Below are 24098 nucleotides of genomic sequence, written 5' to 3'. Positions count from 1 at the left end.
TTTTATTTTTCAACATAATCTCCCTTAAGACTGATACATTTATTCTAGCAATGCTCCAGGGCCTTTATCCTGTCCCGGTAGTGGATCTCAGCAAGATCTGCAAAATATCGCTCTACAGCTGCAATGACCTCTTGATTCAAAGAAAAACAAGGAAGAGTTTTAGCTTTGGGAAGAGACAGAAGGCAGAGGGAGCCAAATCTGGGGAATAAGGTGGATGTTCCAACAATTCATACTGCAGATTCCTTAATTTTCCCATTGCCACAGCACTTTTATGGGCAGGTGCATTATCCTGATGAAAGATGATTTTTTCCTTCTGCAAACCGTGTCTTTTCTCACGAAGTTTTTCATCTAGTCTGGCTAAAAGATCAGAATAATATTCCCCAGTTATTGTTTTACCCTTTTCAAGATAATAAACAAAATCCCAAAACACCTATGCTGTGACCTTTCCTGCTGATGGAAACGACTGTCTTCTTTGGCACTGAACAATCGAATTCTGTCCACTGTTTTGACTGCTGTTCAGATTCTGGTGTGTATTGGTGAATACAAGTCTCATCCATTGTAATAAATCAACACACAAAATCAGTTTTATTCTTGTTAAAATGCTCCAAGCACTATTCTGAGATTTTCATGAGCGTCCCCCATCGCACAGAGCTTTTTAATTTGCAATTCTTCATGCAAAATATATCTTACATGTTCTTTTGAAATGCCTATAGTCACAGAATTTTCACGCACTTTGACTCGCTGGTCATCCAATACCATATCATGCACTTGATCAATGATTTCTGGTGTTGTTACACTCTTTGGATGTCCTTTACGTGCATCATCTTCAAGGCTGGCACAGCCACATTTCAACTCGGCAGCCCATTTGTTAATTGTCGAAAACAAAGAAGAAGAAGAGTGCCCATAAACTTTTATGAACTTCGAATGAATTTCTTTTGCATTAAACCTTTTTACAAAGAATTTTATAACCACACAATACTATATTTTATCTATTTCATGGGATACAGACAAAACTTTTGCTTCAGACAGCTGTATATAAAAAACTACTTGATAGAATGACTTGCAATTTCACATGGATGCTTATGACAGATGTACCAATTAGAAAAAAAAATCTTGTCGATAGTGCTGCCATCTATGATCAAGGTCAAGAACTTTTCAGACCACCCATCATTACTAACTTCCTATCTACAATTTTCTGCCAAATCAATCTGTTACCTGTCAAGACTCCAACATTATCAGATCTTATATTTCTATCTTCTAAGACACTTTTTTACCATATCAATCCACTTATATCTTGATCTTCCTCTGGATCTTTTTCCTGCCAACCGGGCAGAGAAAGAACACTTGTTTTGCTAATCTTTCCTCTTTCATTCTGTTTAAGTGACCATACCACCTGAGATTACATCTGCTAACACATTCCTGGATGCTAACAATGTCAAATTCTTTCCTAATATCCTCGTTTTTAATATCATATTGCCATTGATGCCATCTGTTCACACCCCTAATCTTTCTCAGGACTCAGATATCTGCAGTCTCTAGTCTTTAGTCTCTATCCTTTGATTAAGTGTTTTATTTCTAACCAAGCTCTCAGATACATAAGTTAAAATTGGTTTAAAAACTGTCTTGTATACAGCTAATTTAGTGTTTGACTAATTTCTTTCTTATTCAATAAAAATTGATTTATTTGACTTCCTACCATACTAGCTTTTTGATTCTGTTGTCTATTTCCATATTTAATTTACAATCTTCACTAAAAATCATGCCTAAGTAGCTGAAATGTTTTACTTGTTCTATAGGTTCTCCATTCACAACGCAGTTGAAATTTTCAACGATTCTACCTATTTTCATTGTCTTTGTCTTGTTATTGCTCCCTTCATACCATATCTATTACAGCAGTTATCCAATTTAGTTAGAGAATCTTGCAGAATTGTAGTGGATTTATTTAAAAGTATAACATCATCAGCATAAAGAAAACAACTGATATTAACATCTCCAATTTTGATATCAGATTTAATACCACTTTACTTCATAATGAGATGTATATAGATAATGTACAACCTTGTCTGACACGAGATTTAACATTAAACTATCTTCCTGTACTTCCTTCAATTCTAATTGCTGACTTACAATTCAAATAAAGACTAAGTATTGATTGATATAATATCCCATTGACACCATATAATTCTAGCGTTTTGAATAGCTTCTCTCTTGACACCTTGCCATATGCCATTTCCAGATCTACAAAACTTAAATACAGATCTTTGTTATATTCCAATAATTTCTCAACTATATGTCATAAAGTGAAAATCTGATCCTGACAGCCTCTATTTGGCCTGAATCCAGCTTGTTCCTCACCAAGCTTCTCTTCCACAATCCTTCTCAACTGTTTCTCAAGTATACTTGCATATATCTTACCATGAGCACTCAGTAATGAAATACCTCTAATTCTCACATCAGTTTTATTTCCATTTTTATATATGGGTACTATGAGAGCTCTACCCCAATTATCTGGAATTTGTCCCTCTGTCCAGGCATTCTGAACTATGCAATGTAGCCACTGTGAGACTTTTATGCCTCCATACTTGAGCATTTCTGGTCGAATATCGTCTATTCCGGCTGTCTTTCCACATTTCAGGCTTTTTCTACTTAAAGTATTGATATGTATTCCTGATTGCATGCCTGTTGAGTGTTTTTTACCACTATGCTGACACTGATTGTTTCATTTAGCAATTTTCCAAAGCAATTACTCCATACTTCAAGGATATCTTTTTCTCCACTTTCCACGTCACCTTTATCATCTCTAATTACTTTTGCAGCACTCTTTCCCTCATTTCTGAGCTTCAACAACCGCCAGAATGCTGCCTTCGTGATATTTATTTTCTATGTTCTTAATAATGTTTTTTTTTTTGCATTATGGCTTTAATATCTTCTGACATGCACATCTCACCTAACTGGCCTGTTTGTCCTAGATGTTTTTTTTGAGTAGGCGAATGGGGAGTTTCGAGGGTGAAAGAAACCTGAGATTTTGTTTAATGCAGAGAACGATATGCATCAACAAGGGATTTGTCCCTTGATGTAATATTTTGAGATCTTGTCCATGATGGAACTTAAGAGAATGATATTGCTCCTCTATGTTATTGTGTTTTCTGTCATCTAACAGATTTTTTAGAATGTTTGACTATCTTAATTGTAACAATTTTTTGCAAGGAGAAAAACTGTAGTGTTCTTGGCTTCTTTCCTCTTTACTGATGGAAATGCAATGTCCTTTCTTGGACAGTTTTTATAATACTTTTTTTTTTTTTTGTGAGAGATGGTACTGAGATGTTGCAAGGAAAAATCTTCCTATTAGACTCAATAGATAAGTTTATTCTCTTCAAAAATATCTAGCAGTACCTGGAAAAGGGAGGGATCTATTGCCTTCTAACTTGACAAAACTTTATATGGGAGATGCATGCTGTTAAGATGATTCTGTATCTATGTATTTCTTGATATACTGTATAACTGAGTAAAATTTAAGATGAGATTTTTGCATAATGCTGAATGTGTCCTTGAAAGAATGCCAGAAAAATTAAATATTATATTCCTTCAAATAGTTTCATATTTGATAGTTTACAGAATTTACATATACTTACGGATGGGTCGAGATCATTATTAGTTACTCCACGTAATGTAACATTTAGCGTCTCTCTACAAAATGGAGCCAAGCAAAGCAGAAAATAGAGATAATATCCAATGCCACGTGCAATATTACAGTCATGTTCTAATTTTCCACCAAATAGTAAGCCAGGTTTATACTTCACAGTAGTGCCTATGAAGAATATACAGTAAAATACTACAATTTTTTATTTCAAGTTTGTAAAACAAAAATATTCTCACAAAACAAAAACTATTTCACAACTATGTGTGAATAAAATCATTCATGAAAACAATTTCTAATAAAATTACTCCTTTCTTTTGCAATCAAATTCAGAAAAAGAGCTAGAAACATTTTTCTTCTAATCATTCGTTGGCCTGGTTGGCTGAGTGATTAGCGTATCTGCTCTCCTTGAGTCCCACCATGGGCATGGATGTTTGTGATTGGCTGTGAAAATACTAGTGGGGGGGGGGGTCAGATGGAGTTGGTGTAATTGTGGTTTGTTGTAGTTGGTGGATTGAGTAGTAGAGACTGAGCTGTAGAGTAGGTGCCCTGCCTCGATGAGTCTTTGGACTCCCTGAAGTTGTCACATAATAATAATTTTCAATACTTCTGAACATATAAGAATAATGATATAAAAACTCACTAACAGTTTTAGTATTATATAAAAGGATTAAGTAGTATATTAAAAAAGGATAAATTAAATTCGGATAAACTGTTAAAACAGTAACAATCAAAATGAATCAGCAGTGATGTAACATAAATAATTGGTCTTTTAAGGCCTATTAGGAGGTGATTGTTGGCAAGTTTAATTCAATCATGTTGAGTGATCTGATTAATGACTTCCAGACATAATTTAAGATTAGTCCTTTTTAAGGTAGCCACATGAGTGAATGATGGGGGGTGAATTCCTTGATTTGACATGAAAGGAAGGTGTCTACTAGATAGGACATGACTGCATCTCATTGGATGGCACGATTCGTGAACGATGCATGCTGTAAAATATTAGATTTTAATTCCCTCCTGTATGCAATGTAGTTTGGATGCTTCTTTCTTATTTCAAAACTTCTGCTTGTCTAACCTACATAAGGAAGATCATAAGAACATAAAAATTCTATGAACATCTGGATACCTAAAGATTTCAGAAAGCTATAGACAACTTGGATAGGTTTCCAAGTTCCTCTCAAATATTATGACACTTGAGTAGAACAACAATCTTGATGGAAAGATTTCTGATGATTGGGATGGAAACAAGGGGTGGATATGCAATGGGAGGAGGGCAAACCAGGTGCTTGGGGTGGGGGGAAACAAAAGTATCAAAATTATGTATAATGATAACTGCATTGTATTGTAAGAAGATGGTTTTCTTTTAGCTTAGTTGAATGCACATGGCAAGTACAAATTTAAAATTTGACTTCTATCACCAAATACAGGGCTAAGTTTTTTTAAAGTTTGTTGTATTAAAATAACATCTCAGTAAATTAGTATTCATCTTTTAAAATAGACTTCTCTTTTTTTTTTTTAGAGTGTGAATTATGCTACTGGGAGAGATAGTAAACAGATAAAGCAAGAAGTAGCACTGAGTATTGGTTTTCAGTCAACGTCTAATGAAATGCCAATTGTGTGTGTGCATGAGAGAGAGATCAGAATATCGAGAAAAGCAGATTATCCCCACTCTCTAATGTCAACCAAATTTTTAGGAGTGAAATAAAAGAAAAGCTATTTAAATAAAATACATCATTTCTAAATTGAATATCATCAAGATATCTCTACCAGATAAGAGGATGACAGTTGGTTATTTCACTTTACACCTTTCAAACATAAGTTATTTATTCAAAGATAGAATAATACAAGTTTTATTTTCTGATTCTCCCTTTCAGTCTTTTCAAACCATAGGTAACTTGGTAGGCATTGCCCATGAAGTATTCCTGGCGAGATTTTTACTCAATAGTTCACCACACCCCCAATTTTATCTGGGCTTGGGACTGGCATATGGCTGAGACGTATTCATGATTGTAATCCATGTGTGCTCGTGGGGACAGTTTGCCTGTTTTGGGGGATGAAAAACCTCAGTTTCCAGGTGAAAAAAAAAAAAAAAAAAAACCTATCTCTATATGAGACCAGCTCACTCACTTTTACTCGAAAGAGACCAGTTCCTCACGTCACTGACGCGAATCGAATCCAGGTCTTTCCAACCAAAGGGCTTCCATAACTCAGTCTACACTGATTGAGCTATGGAAGCTCCATGTTTTATAAACAAGTATCAAAACAATTTGCTTTTGAAACTTAAAATGCTTTGAAATGGACTACAGCTTGCAAAAATGTAACTTCTGGTAAGAACTCTGCTTTCATACTGCTCTATTTATAAGATGACAAACCTAGGAGATTATATTTGCCTTTTAATAGAGCTTTTGATTATAATTTCACTGGCATAAACATTCATCATCATCATCAAATTCCTGCCATGTACCCTCAAGGGGTGTACAGGATATGATAGTACTACATGAAAAAAATTACATCATTATTAATTTCCTATCTACAATTTTCCTACAAATCAGTCTGTTACTTGTCAAGACTCCAACATTATCAGATCTTATATTTCTATCATCTAAAGCACTTTGTACCGTATCAATCCACCTATATCTTGGTCTTCCTCTGGGTCGTTTTGCTGCCAACCTGGCAGAGAACACTTGTTTTGCTAATCTTTCCTCGCCCATTCTGTTTAAGTGACCATACCACCTGAGATTAGCTCTGCTAACGCATTCCTGGATGCTGACAATGTCAAGTTCTTTCCTAATATCCTCGTTTTTGATATGATACTGCCATTGATGCCATCTGTTCACGCCTATAATCTTTCTCAGGACTCTCATATCTGTGGTCTCTAGTCTTTGGTCAAGTGTTTTACTTCTGACCCAGCTCTCAGATCCATAAGTTAAAACTGGTTTGAACACTGTCTTCTATACAGCTAATTTAGTGTTCCGACTAATTTCTCTCTTATTCCATATGAATTTATTCAATTGACTTCCCACCATACCAGCTTTGCTGATTCTGTTGACTATTTCTATATTTAATTTACCATCTTCAGTAAAAATCGTGCCTAAATAGCTGAAATGTTTTACTTGTTCCACAGGTTCTCCATTCACAACACAGTTGACATTTTCAATGATTCTGCCTATTTTCATTGTCTTTGTCTTTTTATTGCTGACCTTCATACCATATCTATTACAAGAGCTATTCAATTTAGTCAGAGAATCTTACAGACTTGTAGCAGATTTATTTGGAAGTATAACATCATCCGCATAAAGCAAAGAGCTGACATTAATATCTCCAATTTTGATATCATGTTTAATACCACTTTCCTTCATAATGTGATCCATATAGATAATGAATAACAGAGGGGATAATGTACATCCTTGTCTCACACCAGATTTAACATTAAACCATCTTCCTGTACTTCCTTCAATTCTAACTGCTGACTTACAACTCAAGTAAAGACTAAGTATTGCTTGATATAATGCCCCATTGACACCATATAACTGCAGCATATTGAACAGCTTCTCTCTTGGCACCTTGTCATATGCCTTTTCCAGATCGACAAAACTTAAATACAGATCTTTGTTATATTCCCAAGCTTTCTCGACTATTTGTCGTAAAGTGAAGATCTGATCCGTTTCTCAAGTATACTTGCATAGATCTTGCCAGGAACACTCAGTAGGGTAATACCTCTGTAATTCTCACATGCAGTTTTATTTCCCTTTTTATATATGGGTACTATGAGAGCTCTACTCCAATCATCAGGAATACGTCCCTCTGTCCAGGCTTTCTGAACTATGCAGTGCAGCCACTGTAAGACTCTTATTCCACCATACTTCAGCATTTCTGGTCGAATATCATCTACTCCTGCTGCCTTTCCACATTTCAAGCCTTTGATAGCTTTTTCTACTTCAAGTATGGATATGTATTCCTGACTGCATGCCTGGTAAGTGGCATAAACATTCAATGCCATGAAATTTAATTTTTGAGGCTATATCTTTTATAAAACCAAATTTAGTTGTACATAAAACATTAGGAAAAAAGAATGTTTTAGGCTCATTTACATGCCCAACCTTAGAATACTCTTCTTACATTTCAGGTGGTACACTTAAAACCTCACTTAAGATGCTGGATTGTATTCAGAAGCAAGCCATTTGCTTACTCAGTGACTCCACTCCATTCAGTCGCTTTCCCACAGATACCCTGCTGCTACATTGTGTGTATTCTAGGAATTCCCATTCCTACTCAACTGCCTGCTAGCATCCCTCCACTTTAATCATGTACAAACACAAGCAGCTATTAGTTAATACCCTTATATAGTTCAACTACAAATTCATTGAACCAACTTTTCATCCTGTGCTTTCAATTCCCTATACCTCTACTCTTTGAAACACTCTTTCCCATACAATTTTCTCTAATGATTATCATCTTCAGGTCTTCAAAAAAGAACAAATTTCTTTCTTTTTATGCAACACAGTCAAGGCATTTGTTTTGGGACATTTCAAGTTTGGGAGCTAGGATAACAACACACACACACACACACACATGGGGGGGGGGAGGCTCTCAACCACAAAAGGTTATATGCAAACTTATAGTACATTTGTATCGGAGGTGGATTAAGAATTTAAAAAAAAAATTTTTATCAATTTTATTTATTTATTTTTTTTTGTATTTTTTTCATAGTCAATAAAAATTGCTCTAGGGGTCAATAGAACTTTTTGAAGCCTCCAAATAAACAGGGCAACAGTTTCACACCAGGTGCAATGAAATTCATCTCCTACCTAAAGATAAAAACAAACATCCATGCCACAGCAAGATTTGAACCTGAAGTGGTTCCGATAATGACCAAGCCATCAATATTAATAATTCCTAACATGTAAAAACCTGGCTGGCTGAGTGGTTAGTACATCTGCTCTTCACCAACAAGCTGCAGGTTCAAATACCTCTGGAGGCATAGATGTTTGTAGATGTCTTTACATAGGAGATGAATTTTACTGCCCAGTGGGAGAGCACTGCACCATTCACTGTAGGTGGCTTGAAAAAGTTCAATGTTTGGTCTCTGGAGCAGGGTTTCCAGACTTTGTAAAAATAAACTACAAAACAAAAAATAAAAAAGTAATACATATACACAATGCCACAGTAGTGAACAAATTAATCTCAACAAGCCAAATTTAGATTAAGTTTTTGTTTTTTGGTTGAGTGCTGTGTGTGTGTGTGTTTTAAATGTCTCTACGATGTTTAATAATAGTGTCGTGCATTGTTAATAGTGTAAACAATTTCACATTCTTAGTGTTTTATTCATTTTGCATTCAAAAAATATGTACTCTTCCTCGGCACACACCCATGACTTAAAGACAAACTGCCAATGAGTGTGGTTTTGGTTGGGTACTGTTAATGAGATTTAGGAAAGGCAAAACAAATCCAAGTTTGTCCACTGTAGACTTAAATAGACTTGGCAGCTAGTTCATTTCTTTCTTCTGTGAACAGTTCTCCCCACTTCCAACAATCTTCAGCAGACTGTCATGTCAGAAATATTAATGAAGGCAATGCAGAAAAAGAGGTGCCAGTGGACAAAAGTGTACAAAGATTGGACTGTTAAGAAGTGGAAAAAGGTCATATTCTCAAACGAGAGCCATTTCTTTGCCTCCAAGGAGAGTGAGTACTCTATGTTTGCAAATCAGCAGTTGAGAAGACTTCTCCTGCCAACCTTCAACAAGCTAAACACACAGATAGAAAGATGTTCTGGGGTTTGTTATATACATGACTGTCCAGGATCACTTGTGCCTGCTGACAGTACGATGAAAAGTGACCGATACATAAAAATACTGGAGAAAAGAGTGGTTCCACAGATCCAGAAAGCCAAAGAACTATCTTCCAACAGGATCTCACTTCATGCCACTTTAAAAAAAAAGTGAGAGTTCCTCAAAAATCACAACATCCAATTGCTTCAGGGGCCAGATAACTCTCCTGATATAAACTCAATAGAAAATGTGTGGGTAATAGTGAAAAAGAGACTTGGAAAATTAAATTCTGATACAAAGGATAACGTAATACAATCCAGGTAAAGTTGGAGTTTAATTTTTGTACTTATTTTCTTTTGAAATTAAAACTTTTCTTTAAAATGTGTTTGGATTAATTTATTCATTACTGTGTGTGTTATTACACACACAACAACAACATGAGTAGGCTCGGACGTGTCTGGAATCGCTCCTCTTTTTACCTTGATTTTGTGTGATATCGAACAGGGAAACTGGATGTACTGAGTACCGAATGAAAGCTTTCACAGTGCTCTTTCTAACAAAAAGTAATTTATCCATAGTTTTATTGTTCTAAGCACATAGGAGTGAATTTCATTCTATCTTTGTGAATCGAGTGCTGCTGGTTGGACCGTATCAGTTGTTCGGCTGCCCTTGAAGACAACATCCAGTTTATAATAGGATTAACTGTTATAGCAAGGGCTAGCACCCCCTACCCACTGCTGCCAATGGTTGGTACAAAAGGTCGCAAGAAACAATCCTTTGAAGTCTAATTCCATGGAAGCGCCGCTTCTAGAAGCAAGCATCAAAACAGTGAGTAAAACATTGTCTTAAACCTTGTACCTAAGAAAACTTAGCAGTACAATAGGAAGTCATAATACTACAACTTTGAGTAATTTTAAGATGGGTGAACGGGATGAATTGAAGTTCAAAATTGCCCTCAATTTTCTGTGTAATGTTGCCAAAGTAAGAAGTAATCTAAGAAATGATTTTAAAAAAAAGGACATACTAACTGCAGTGAGCAAACTAACGAAGGTATTCAATAAAATGAAAAATTAAACTAAAGTATCAATAGAACTACAGACTACTGCAATGAACCAGGAACTGGCTAACTTAGCTCATCCTACTCAGCTATACATGCAAGTCATCAAAAACAATGGCAAATCTGAAAACAATCCTTGCTATATATTAATAGTGAAACCGATAGCTCAACTAAATAGCAAAGAAACCAAAAATATCATAAAAGAAAAAGTACACCCAAGAAAAATCAAAATTGGAATCACAAAACTGAAAAGTATTAATAATGGAGAGAAGTCTTAATTGAATCCAAAGACAAGACCGACATAGACTTGCTACATAACGAAATCGTTAAGGAATGCAAAGACACCTTAGTGGCAAATCCCAGCAAAGAAATATCTTCCAAGACTAATTATATATGCTATTCCCAGTAAAACTGATAAGAACAATGCAACTGACTAAATCCGCATGCAAAATGAAGAACGTTTCAGTGGCAATATAAAGATGACACAGAAATTGATCATGACAAATAAAAAAACAAACAAACAAGAGAACTAGAGAACTTGATTATAGAAGTTGATCCAACTGTGAGGACCAAATTGCTGAAAACCAGCATTAAAATGTTATGGAGAATTTGCCATTGTGCAGCCTATATAAACTTTCTGAGGTGCTTTAACTGCAATAAATTCTACTGTTGTGTCCCATTTTAAGATTTTTATTCTATCTAGTAATTTCCTCTTATCTATGCTCGAGATATCACCAAAATTTTTACTAATACTTAAGTTATTTCTCCCCTTAGTATCCCTAATATTTGTATTATGCTGCGCCTTTTGGGACATTTAGTTTAAGATGTTATACACCAATTTTTAGTTTTAAAGGCATAACTGGTAAAGCAAAGCAGTTTGTTAATAACTCAATTAAGCTCGCTTTCATAATATGAAAGTCCTTAATTTTGAAACCTTCAAGTCACTCAGTGATGATGGTTCAAAGTAAAATAATGGAAGTTCTTAATTTTATTGATGGTCCTAAAACAGAAGTGCCCAAACTTTTTTGGTTCACAGTGCCCTTAGTGTCACGGTAATTTTTTACTGACATCACTAGGTTTTTTTTTTACACTTCACAACTATGTGACACCTTGTAGGATGCTAACAAAACATTGCTTAAGTATTCATGCTTGTTTGAAAAATGTACTTTTTTGTTCTTTCAATTTCAAATTGTGCGATGCAGTGTCCTGAGGTGCTAAAGCACACAGTTTGGGAACAATAGTCCTAAAGAATCTGTTTATTAGCAACATGACTGTCTCATAAGTTATGATTAAATTACAGAATGAGTAATGTTGGGGGGAAAAACTATTAGAAGAATTTTCAGCCATTCTCAATGCACACAGAAAAGAAGATGAAACAAATTAAAGCAACAGCTGAAATTAAAATGCATGTTACAATGAGTGATGTTAGTTGTAGGAGGGCTCTGCTACAAACTATTAGAATTCAAGGAAACAAAAAATACTTATAAAATTAAATCACTTAACACAAAAATAAACATTGTTACTTAGGATAATTTTTCAAAACTAAGTTTCACATAGTAATTTTTGTTAAGGTTTGACTGATGAATATTGGCTTCACAGTTTTCTTTATAGTTTTTCTAATTAAAAATAACTTCGTATAAAACTCAAGTTTTATCCCAATGAATTCAATATCTAGTAGACATATCATGGCTGGCCAGACTTGGTCTATAAGACTCATGGAGCAGAATATAATCTTTATGTTCTTCTAAACAAATCTGAATAGACTTACCAGTCTGTCTACAAAACTATAATAAATGCCACAGAATTCTATAAACTTCAGGATAGAAAAGTGGAGGATATTCATCTTTCAGAGAGGCTAGGAGCAAAATTTAATATCTAAAACGAATGGGAAGAAACTTGGGATTAATCTGATGAAGTCATGCAAGGCTTTCTGACATGACCTTGACACACTGAATGGAAAATTATAGAAGCATCTTCAAAGAGGGTTTCGATGACCACCATAATTATGAATTACTTTGTTGATTAGTTTGGTATTGTAGCTGTCGTAGATGAAAGTAGCTCTAATATGGATTAAAGATTTAAGGGAAGCCACTCAGTCACCTGAAATTGTACAGGAAATGAAGTTTAATTAGCAATTTAATAACGAAAAAAAAAAAGTGCATACAATATATAAAGTTCCAAAAACTTAGCAATGCTAAACAGAAAAGGCAAAACCAATTCTCAGTTGACTAATAAGAATATAGAGGAATTCAGATAATTCAATTTATTAAAAATCCAAGAACAATTTATGAAACTGAGGACTGAAATATGATGCATCAATTACTTCCAAGTATGAAAAGCACACTTCTTATAATGCACATGTAAAAATGTTTCAAATAAATTTGGAAATTACAAAGTAGTACTGGTGCAATGAATCAGTGCTTAGGTTCTGTATTGTTAATCAAACGATGCATTCCAAGACAGTCTAAGTAGAAGTTCTCTATTAATGTCTTACAAACCCAAAAACAATGAACTAGACACAATATGGATTGCTTTCGAAGATAGCCACAAAGTGGCACATTGCAAATAATGAATGCTGTCGAAAGAATTTTTTTCAAAATTTAGGTAATATTAAGTTAATTCATTGGAGTTTTTTTTTTGCTTTATATGGGTGTGCAACAGACTGAGCTATTCAGAGTTAAGTAAAACTTGTATATTTCATTGAAGTAAATATTGTCAGCGTGGCACCAATGCATAGTAGAACAATGATGGTCGATTCAATGCAGCATGCAATAGTAGATGAGTGAGTATGTAGTAAGTGTTTTGAGAGTGAGTGCCAGATGGGTGGAGAGACCTAAGTACGTAATAGTAAAGCAGAGTAGACAGTATTAAAAGTAGACAGAAAATGTCAATAATGGAGACAATGTTGAACATGCAGTGGTGGAAAATCAAAGAACAAAGAGGATCTCAATAAGAAATTAGTGCATGTACATGTAGTCCTTCACAAGACAAAGAGCAAAAACTTTTGATAAGCAGTCAGTTGTTCCGATTCAGATTAGAATAACAAATCAAGGCACAGGTACTCAAAGCAGTGTTCATGGAGTGTGTTCTGCCATTAGAAGATTCTGTTCTCTGTGTCACTACTATGCTGTGACAGACCAAATTTCTGAGATTTCTTATTAATGATATAGGATTGGTGCTCTTGTAACATTTTTTTCCCACATAACTTTGTTTGCTGGAAATAGGAAAAATGACAATTGCACGGACCTTGATAGATGCCTGGAAGACATGAGGAGAGTTTGTTGAAAAGAATAAATGTAGGCACTAGGTCATATTTTATAATAATGTTTTATGATATAAACAGCACCAAGAGAGTTAAATGGTATCTCAATACCATTACATACACCTACACTATACTATGCAAAAATTTCCTCTCAAGAGGTTGTGGAGCTTCTATCATTTCTTTCAGGGAATTCAAGGAAATGTCCAAATGGTATTTGTTTACCTAATTAGTGCATTTACTTTGAATAAAATCAGTTATAGCTGTTTGAATAAAGTTAAAAAAAAACTAATAGAAAATTGATTCTTAATTCAAAACAATGTATTGTCTATCAAAAAGCCTTTTGATGAACATCATCTCCTTTTTTGCTGTACAGAAAGGCTTAGGTATTGATGATTCATAACAATGTTTTAGAGTATAAACAATACCAAGAGATGAAATATATTTATTAAACCCACTAATATCTCACTGGTTTCTAACCATCATCATCAGAGTGCAATTATAACTGTGCTAGGTACACAGATCTAAACTACATAATTGAGGAAAACAGTTTAAATTGTAACTGACAACAGAACAAATGTCTTTATATGGCACCCTCTATGGGTCAGATAACTGCAAAGTTAATTTTGAGAAGTCATGTTATCAAGTCTTAAAATGATAGTCTCCCAGAACTTTGGTAAATTAATACAATCATACTTGTTGAGGTCAGGAGTGTGCTTCATAGCCGATGCCAATTCTAAAAATAATCTGATCCTATGTGAAGGAGTATTCAAAGTATGGTGTGCCAATCCCAACTTGCCATACAGATGATTGCAGATGTAATTTTTGGGTCCTTCAAGGTGGATATGTTAACTGATCTACCAGTCTGTCCAAAGCAGGCTAAACTGCAGGCACAAGGAACTTTATACACTAAAGAATGTTCAAGAGGATGTAGTTGATCTTTAGGAGAAGGTATGAAGGCAAATAGCTAAATGAAAGTTTTGAAAGTGACATGGAGATCATATCTGCAGAGAATTTGAGCTATTTTTTCTGATACCCTTCACATATGGGATGGGAATGGTTTTGCTGTGAGAGGGATAGACGGATGCATGCATGCAATATTTTATCATCTATTTTATTTAAACAAATAGGCCTTCGCTTGGTGAGGAAGTGTTTTGAGGATGCCATACTGCTGAGAAGGGTGGAGGTGGTGATGTGATTATGTAAATGCCTTCCTGCATGAGTGAGTTTTTTGACAAATGGACAACGATAATGAGCAATTATGAAGTCATGTCACTAGTCTAACTAAAAAAGGGAAGACAATTTTTATACTCTATGGTGAAGTTTATTTTAGGGTGTTGGCTGTTAATATGTACCAAAAAATGTATCTACTGTGAACAGAAAAACACATCAGCATAGTGCAGCCAAACTACTGATTTAAATGTGGTTGCATTCAGTGCTTGGTTTTCAGAATGTTACATATAGAAGTTAACTAGGTGGGAGGGGAGGGACCACATAGCAATCCCATCCAGAAATAACCTACATAATACAATTGTTAGGAGGGAAATGTAGATTAATTAGGTTAAGGGTCTCTGTCAAAAGTACATTAGTGAAGAGTAAAATAATATTGAAAGAGACCATGATGTCGGAATCTGGCAAAGTTAGATTTTCGATTAATGTTTTAAAATGCAGAGTTCTTAATACATGGAGAGTTACCTATAAAGGAGAAAAGTGATTTGGATAATTTGACCAGTTTGTAGGTAGGAGTGTCTATGCTGTCTATTATAGTGAAGCAGGGTATTAAGTTTGTGTTTTGGGACCCTGTATATCCACTGTGGTTTGACATGATAGGGGTTAAAGTTTTTTTTTTCCCTTTAGTAAATTTCTAATTTACACATTTTTTTCTTTTGTGCCATAGTGCAAGTTAATTATTATTATATTATACAGGTATCTCCACTGAGTCAGAAAACTCATTGTGAGAAATCCATTATACCTCTCCTTAAACTCATTCACTGATGAAGCAACCACAACCACCTCTGGTACCATTCCACTGACTCACCATCCTCCAAGCAAATAATCTAGTCCTAACAACTGTTGCTAAACACACATGCAAACTTCCACTAGTGACACCTTATTCTTTTCCTTCCTGCCATGTACTGAAAAAAAAAACTTTAGTGTCGATCCTATAAAATCCCCATAATAATTTATATGGTACTATCATAATTCCTCTTTTCACCTATCAGTTTTTGAAGACCATCAATCAATTCTCCATGGAAGCATTCCATAGACTGGCCACAATCTTTTTCATTCACCCCAGATCCTCTCCACCGCTTCATCCCCACGGAATCCAAGAGTACTGATCTGTGTGCAGTGTGCCTTTATTAAAACCTAATATAGGGGAACAATAACCTCTCTATCCCTGCTTGTGTGGTCTTCAAGCAACCATGTAATGCTGTTTTGGTTATCTTCACAATATGTCCTCAAAACTTCAATTCCCTGTTTAAAATCACACCTGAGTCCCTGGCCTCAGTTCCATCAATATAGTATACAGCTTTTGATCTCTTTAGTGCATCACCTTACACATGGCCACATGAAACTGGTAGCTATTTACATCAAGTCTTTCTGCAGGATCTCTGCATCACCCTCATTTAACATTGCTCTTCCCAGTTTAGCAGCATCATCAGCAAACCATTGAATATATCCTGTCAAATCATTTCCGAAATTGTTGATATACAAATTAAACAAAAGAGGACCAAGTACTAAGCCCTGTGGTGCACCACTGGTCACTTGCCTTTTCCTGGATTCAACTCCATAAACCACTCTTTGATATCTGTCCATCAGCCATCCTCTAATCAAAATCACCAGATTCGTATCCATCCCCCTTTGCTCCAATTTATGCAACAGAGTACTATGTGGAATCTTGTCAAATGCTTTTGCAAAGACTAGAAATATCACCGCATAGCCATTTTCATTATACAATTCCATTGTCATTTTATTAAAAAAAAAGTACGCAAATTATTAGGGCAAGACCTAGTAATTTGCATTCACTAGGCTAGCATTCAAAGAACCATGTTCTCCCTTTTCTAGTGTCATATTCCTATTCACCCAGTCCTGAATTCGGTCTTTCACCAATTTCTCCAATACCTTAACCACCACTCCTGAGATGCTGACTGGCCTGTAATTTGCTACTTCTGTCATGGAACAACCTTTATGCAGTGAGACTATTTTGCCCGCTTTGCACCTTCCCAGTACTAAGGCTGAAATTAACTAGCTTGATCAAAGAAGATGATAATTTCCTTGCACTTTTCATAATACATGGGCCGAATGTCATGTAATCCATGACTGTGTTTGTGCTGAGCTTCTGCAATAATTTAAACACCTCCATTTCCTCAATCTCTATTCTCCTATCAGTCAATATTATATCTTACATTGCAACGGCACACTTAAATGATGTAACAGAACAAAATACTCACTCAGTAATTCAACTATGTTTCTTTTTTGGTTCCGTTACCTCCCCACCATCAGCACTTGTTGAAATAATCCTTCCATAGTCATTCCTCTTTTTTATTTCCCACATTGCAAAAGAACTCTTTAGGGTTTCTTTTGGTCTCATCAGCTAGCTTTCTCTCATAGTTAATTTTACTCTTCCTTACCATACCGATCACTTTTCTTAATTGTGCCTTATACTGCTCATGGGCACTGATCATTTTCTTTATAATCCCTCCACAACATTTTCTTTGCATGCAACATCTGCTTAAAGAAGCTATTCATCCATCTAACTTCTACCAGACTCTGGATATAAATTCTTATACTGCTTTCTTCAAAACCCCTTAACCACCTCCTATGCACCACCATCTCTTCCCTCCAAATTATTACCTGCTTTGTAATGCCACATATACCACTTCTGAACAAAAAATTCTGCAGTTCTGGAAGTCTCTCAGGTCAAGTCTATATAATCACTTTCTCCAAGTTTTAATTCAATTGGTTAGTGTTAAGTTCTCTGGTATGATCAGATCGAGCACTCTCAAGCCTCAAGTCACCTCCATCACATGCTGCCTCAGGTCATTATCTTTTAGCAGCTGTATATAAATTTCATTGCCTTCCCTACCTGTGACCATTCCTCCTACCAATCTATGCTCCCATAGTTGAACTCCCCCATAATAATTACTTCAACTGCACTCTTCATGTTAATTTGCAAATGCATGTCATCTACTCCCCCCCCCCAGATTATAGCAGCAACCAATTACATATTTAGTTCTGCTGGCCTCTATCTCATACCAGATAGCCTCAAATGAATTGCCCTCAGAATCCCGATCTACCTGATATACTTCTACTCTTTATGGCTTTAATTCCCCGCCCCCCATTCTGTTTTCATCTTTCCTCTATGAAGACACTATATCCCTTGCATTCTATTCCTATTACTGTACCATAATATCAATCATGTCTCACTAATGGCTATAACTTTTGGCCAAACTGAGTTAACTAATGTACAAAAAATTCATTGCTCTTATTTTGAATAGTTCTGGTATTAGTATACATAAACCGCAATACCTCCATCTCACAACTGCCATTACACCAAGTGTTGCTTAGCCCACTAAAATTAACTTGGAATGATACATTTTGCATCATGTGATTACTCTCCAATGCACAAAAAACTCATTGCTCTTATTTCGAATAGTTCTGGTATTAGTATACATAAACTGTAATACCTCCATCTCACAACTACCATTACACCTTGTGTTGCTTAGCCAACTAAAATTAAGAACATGGAATGATACATTTTGCATCATGTGATTACTCTCCCACTTACTAATCTCTAGTTTGCATGGACTCTTGTTCACCTGCATATCCCTTAAACATTTTAGTTTCCCTGACTTTGCACTGCCGAACCTTTATTGAACAACACTTTCTCCAGACTCCTTGACACCAAATCCATTCAAATGAAGCTATTCACCTTATATAAATCTTTCCTTCGTTCAAATTCACTCCACACAAACACTACACCATTCCTCCTGCACACACAAACACTACACCATTCCTCCTGCACACACACACACTGCACATCGACTCATTCATGATCCATGTGTTGAGGCTTAAGTGCTGCGAGGACACCAACTACTTACAGTTTGTAGCAAGGTGCATCAGTGGCACCAATATCGTTATCACCAGAGAGAATAAGGGTATTGACACAGCATCCTTAATACCACAGAATATAATCAAAAAATAGAGATTATTTTTTGAGATCGTGCTACCTATATTCCACTAGAACATGATCCCACAAAAACGCAAGTTAAAACATTAAAAAACTTATTTAAAAAGTATCCTCCTGGTTGCCAGACATTACAAAAAAAAAAACTCAAACCTTTCTGTTCTTGTCCTACCCCCCAACCCCAGATATACGATTTACCAAAAATCCACAAACCTAATTTACTCCTAAGACCTATAGTAGATGCCACTGATGCACCTTGCTACAAACTGACTAAGATGTGGTAAGACCTCTCACTGGTCTTACCACATCCTATGTAAAAAGCTCTACCCATTTTAAAACCTTAATTGAAAATCTAACTTCAAATAATAACAGATATACTGTTGTTTACCAATTTTTACTTCATTGTTTACCGATATTCCCTTAAATGACACCTTAACACTCTTAAAAAATATTTTTCCTTCTGATATCTTAGAGTTCTTCAGCCTTGTCAGCAATTCTAGTTATTATTCTTGGAAAAACAAAATCTACAAACAGATGGAACCGCTATGGGTTCCCCCCCCCATCACCAATTTTTACATGGAAAAATTTTGAAAAACAAGCCATAGACTCAGATCCTCTCAAACCTTCTATCTGACTAAGATATGTAGATGACGTGTTCTCTATTTGACCTCATGACCCAGACACATCAGACTAAATGTGAGTAGAGTTACTTTTAACGAAGCTATAATGTTATAGAGAACCAAAGTGCTATCTACGCATTTCTGGAAGTCGGTCCTAACTGGCCTCTCCAATACCTGAATAACCACAGTCTTTTAAAGACAATTGATATGCTGTCCTTTTAGAGTTCTTCTTAGAGGATTTATTATCATCATTATTATATAGCATCTTCATGGAGTCCAGAGACTCGTCACAGGAGACCCACACTAACGTTTATACACACAAAACCTATCATATTACTCATTAAACTCATTCACTGTCTGACAACTAATTCTGGCAATCCATTCCATTTGTTCAGTTGTCCACTCTCCATGAGAAAAAAAAAAAAAATTAGTGTATACCCTTACTAACCACACACAAATTTCCATGGATAACCCCAGTTCTCTATTTGTCATAGTTTACTCTTCCTAGACATATTAGTAACATGCCTTCTTAATGGTAACCTTTCCTTCTCTGTATATAGAAAACCTACTCATACAAGCAGATACATTCGCAAATTTTCTCACCACCACCCCTCACAATATGGTATTATTAAAACTAACCAACAGTGCCACAAGCTTTGTTCCAGTGGAACTTCCCTTTCAATTGAAGTCAACCACATACACAGCACCTTCCTTTCCAATTGGCTACAACAATTACAGAATTAAAAAAATAATCAGATCCTCCCCCATTCCCCAGCCATCTCTTCAGAAATGCCATCACCATACCCTACATCTGTGGCACATCAGAAAAAATAGCCAGGTCCTTAAAAACATACAACCTCCACACAGTGTTTTAGCCCCATTATAAACTTACTACCCTTATTCGTTTCACCAAAGATCAGCTCCCTCCTCTCTATGCCTGGAGTATATAGAGTACCTGGTACCTGTCTCTCTATGCCTAGAGTATATAGAGTACCTTGTTCCTGCAAGCTAGCTTACTTCAGACTAACAGGCAGATCAGCAACAACCATTCGGATAAAAGAACACAAATCATACATCTGCAATCACGGCTATATATGGTCAATCTAGCCTTGCAGACCATGTTTTGGATACAACCACAGGATCTCCTGGGTAAAAACCACTATGCTCCACCATAATAAATTCAAAAAAGAAATCAACTGAATTAAAAGAAATATGGTTGCATAAAAACTTCCTAAACTTTGGGAAACATTAATTATCAGAGATCCCACTTTACATCCTAGCCACCTACAAACGCTCATAGAGGATTCACCAACTAGATAAGACTTTAGAGTCACCCACGTGTTTCACTTATCATTGTATCAGCACCATGACACACAATACAGTGTACAAGAAAATGAATTAGTATTGTATTTGAGTATGATGTTACAAAAGTTATTTGTAATCCCTGAAGATGTCTCAGTGACTAAGACGAAATATTGGAAACATTAAAATTACTTTTAATCCTTTCCCAGTGCTGTACACATTCCATTAAACTTCCAACATAACATTCATAATCATAGCTCTCCATCTTAGCTTGCCTTATCATACTATGGCAACAGCCTCAACTTTTACTTTCTCACTCTTCTTTTATGCATGCACTAGCTATTCTTTCATCTCTTCTTGCATACAACTTTTTTACCTGCTAAATCCTAATTGCCTCCGTAGTGCAATTGGAAGAACGACGGTACATTGCGCCCTTCGATTGGAATAGGCCTAAGTTCGATTCTCGTCGCGACGGGAGGAATCTTTATCTGGTCAATTTCAATCGAAGGTGAGTTAGCCGATCTCATACGGAGGTAGCAGGGTTTTTTCTCCCGGAAACTCGGGTTTTTCATCCCGCATACATACAAATCGGCCCTTCAGAGCACACGCAATTTACAGACAAAAAATTACTAGTTGTTGTGGTGTTGGAGGTGGGTGGTAGATGGCGTTGATGGAGATGATTCGTAGTAGAGGTTAGGTGTAGAGACAGTTGTAGGTGTCCTCCCGCGATGAGTCTTCGGACACCTTGGAGGTATCAGGAATAATAATAATAATAATAAAAATCATTTGCACCAACCAAAATAAACATCTTTCACCTTAACTCTCTGCATCCTTACCGCATTACTGACGTCCTTAATCTTGGCACCAAAAATACACAACACCATTTCATACCATTTGCCAGGTGTTTCTTCAGCCACTCAATTTGACATTTTATTCTGTGGAGTACTCAACGTAAGTGCACTATCTTTTCCATTACCATCTGGTCATTCTTTTCATTTTCCACCATGTCATTTGTCCACTCATACTGCTTGTAATATTAACTATGCCAATCACATTATCATGCATTTCATCTTTCAACTTGCTGCTATTATTCATCTTAACTCTCTTCACACTTATGGCATTCACTCACTAAACATTTACGACAAACACATTCTCCAGTTTCACTCTTCTTTCATAAATTTCTTGTTCTGTGAAAACCATACATTTCACACACAGAGAACATAATCACAGGTTAAAATCGCTCTCCTTTGTTTTGCATATCAGCACCATGATGCACAATACAGTGTACAAATAAATGAATATTGTATATTTGTGTAATGTACAATACATCAACTTTTTGATACCTGAATAACCAACCTCTGGCCTATTCAAGTGACAGGCCTATTTTTTTCATATCCAAACCTATGAGTTTGTATAACAAATGGAATCATATGGAATCTGAATACCTTAGCAAAAAAAGTATGGTGGTATATGTATTCCTCCTATTCAACTCTATTATGATTATACTGAATGTGAGTAGAGCTACTTTTAATGGAGCCATAATGTTATAGAGGACCAAAGTGCTATAGAGGACCTATAGAGGATTATGCATTTCTGGAAGCCGGTCCTAACTGGCCTCTCCAATACCTGAATAACCACAGTCTTTTAAAGACAATTGATATACTGTCCTTTTAAAGTTCTTCTTAGAGGATTTATTATTATTATTATTATATAGCATCTCCATGGAGTCTGGAGACTCGTCGTAGGAGATCTACACTAACTTTTATACACACAAATTCGATCATATTACTCATTAAACTCATACACCGTCAGGGCACCGACAACTAATTCTAGCAATATATTCCCTTTGTTCACCACTCTCCATGAGAAAAAAAAAAAAAAAAAAAATTAGTGTATACCCTTACTAATCACACACAAAATTTCCATGGATGACCCCAGTTCTCTATTTGTCATATATTAAAAAATTTTCATGTCAATTTTATAAAACTCCTTTAATATCTTATAAGTTTCTATCATGAGCCCTCTTTTCAGCCTATCAACTAAACTTCGCAACCTACAGACCTTTAACCTATCCTCATTCAGAAACGAAATTGGTCATTCATTCATTTCTGAATTCTCTCTATCACCTCCTGATCACCAAGAAACAAAACTCAGTTGACCAAATCTGTACACAATAGTCAAGACATTGTTGAATCACAATCTTATAAAGAGAGATAATTACTTCTTTATCTTTCCTTGACAGCATGTTTTTCAACATCCAAGTAATCCTTTGAGCTATCTTATCTTACCAACTTTTGCAATATGCCCTCTAAACTTCAATTTTCAATCCATTGAGCGCCTCCGTAGCACAATTGGAAGAACGACGGTACATTGCGCCATTCGATTGGAATAGGCCTAAGTTCGATTCTCGTCGTGACGGGAGGAATCTTTATCTGGTCGATTTCAATCGAAGGTGAGTTAGCCGATCTCATATGAAGGTAGCAGGGTTTTTTCTCCCGGAAACTCGGGTTTTTCATCCCGCATACATACAAATCGGCCCTTCAGAACACACGCAATTTACAGACAAAAATTACTAGTTGTGGTGGTGTTGGAAGTGGGCGGTAGATGGCATTGATGGAGATGATTCGTAGTAGAGGTTAGGTGTAGAGACAGTTGTAGATGTCCTCCCACGATGAGTCTTCGGACTCCTTGGAGGTATCAGGAATAATAATAATAATAATCGTTTTCCCCAAGTCCCTAGCCTCATCAATATGATACACAGTATGTATCCTTTTCAACACAAAATGCATAACCTTACATTCTGCAACATTAAATTGATAATCAACATCTTTTTCCAATATTTTAACCACTCCTGATATATTAATTGTTTCTTTTAAGGTTACATGGTGGTCAACATTCATAGTGAAGAATTTATGGAGACACAACACACGTGGTCGAATAATTACTTTACCTATCATTAAGAAAGTAGCATTCAACGTTTCGACCTCTGTATTGAGGTCACCATAAGGAAAACATACATATGTATAGGATACAAGCAACACGACACTACACAACACAAAAGTAAGATGAATCTAAATGTTACCAATTATATATTTGATTTAATCCTTTATCCAAGTGTAAGCAAACGAAGTTTGCACCTGAAGTATTTTCAGGACAGGGACAACTCGTGGCAAAGGTGGTATAAGTTCTCATCACTTGCCTTAGTATCCCACAATGCAAAGCACTTATCCTTGAGGAGATGCGTAATGCTATGCATTAAAGGAA

The 24098-nt window shown here is 35.8% G+C and overlaps 1 protein-coding gene across 1 annotated transcript in view; it reads right to left on the bottom strand.

Moving 5' to 3' along the window:
- The window catches only part of Rtc1 (RNA terminal phosphate cyclase 1), a 142486-nt gene that overhangs the window by 72102 nt on the left and 46286 nt on the right, over positions 1 to 24098 (bottom strand). The window contains exon 3 of the mRNA XM_090410288.1: positions 3633 to 3808. Within this exon, the coding sequence (XP_090266414.1) occupies positions 3633 to 3808 (176 nt within the window). The remainder of the gene's footprint in view (positions 1 to 3632; positions 3809 to 24098) is intronic.

Source organism: Typopeltis vanoorti, chromosome 20 (assembly GCF_054136105.1).
Source record: "Typopeltis vanoorti isolate ZY-2024b chromosome 20, IOZ_Tvanoo_1.0, whole genome shotgun sequence".
NCBI classification, from domain to species: domain Eukaryota; kingdom Metazoa; phylum Arthropoda; class Arachnida; order Uropygi; family Thelyphonidae; genus Typopeltis; species Typopeltis vanoorti.
This window is presented reverse-complemented; position numbering and strand designations above follow the sequence as displayed.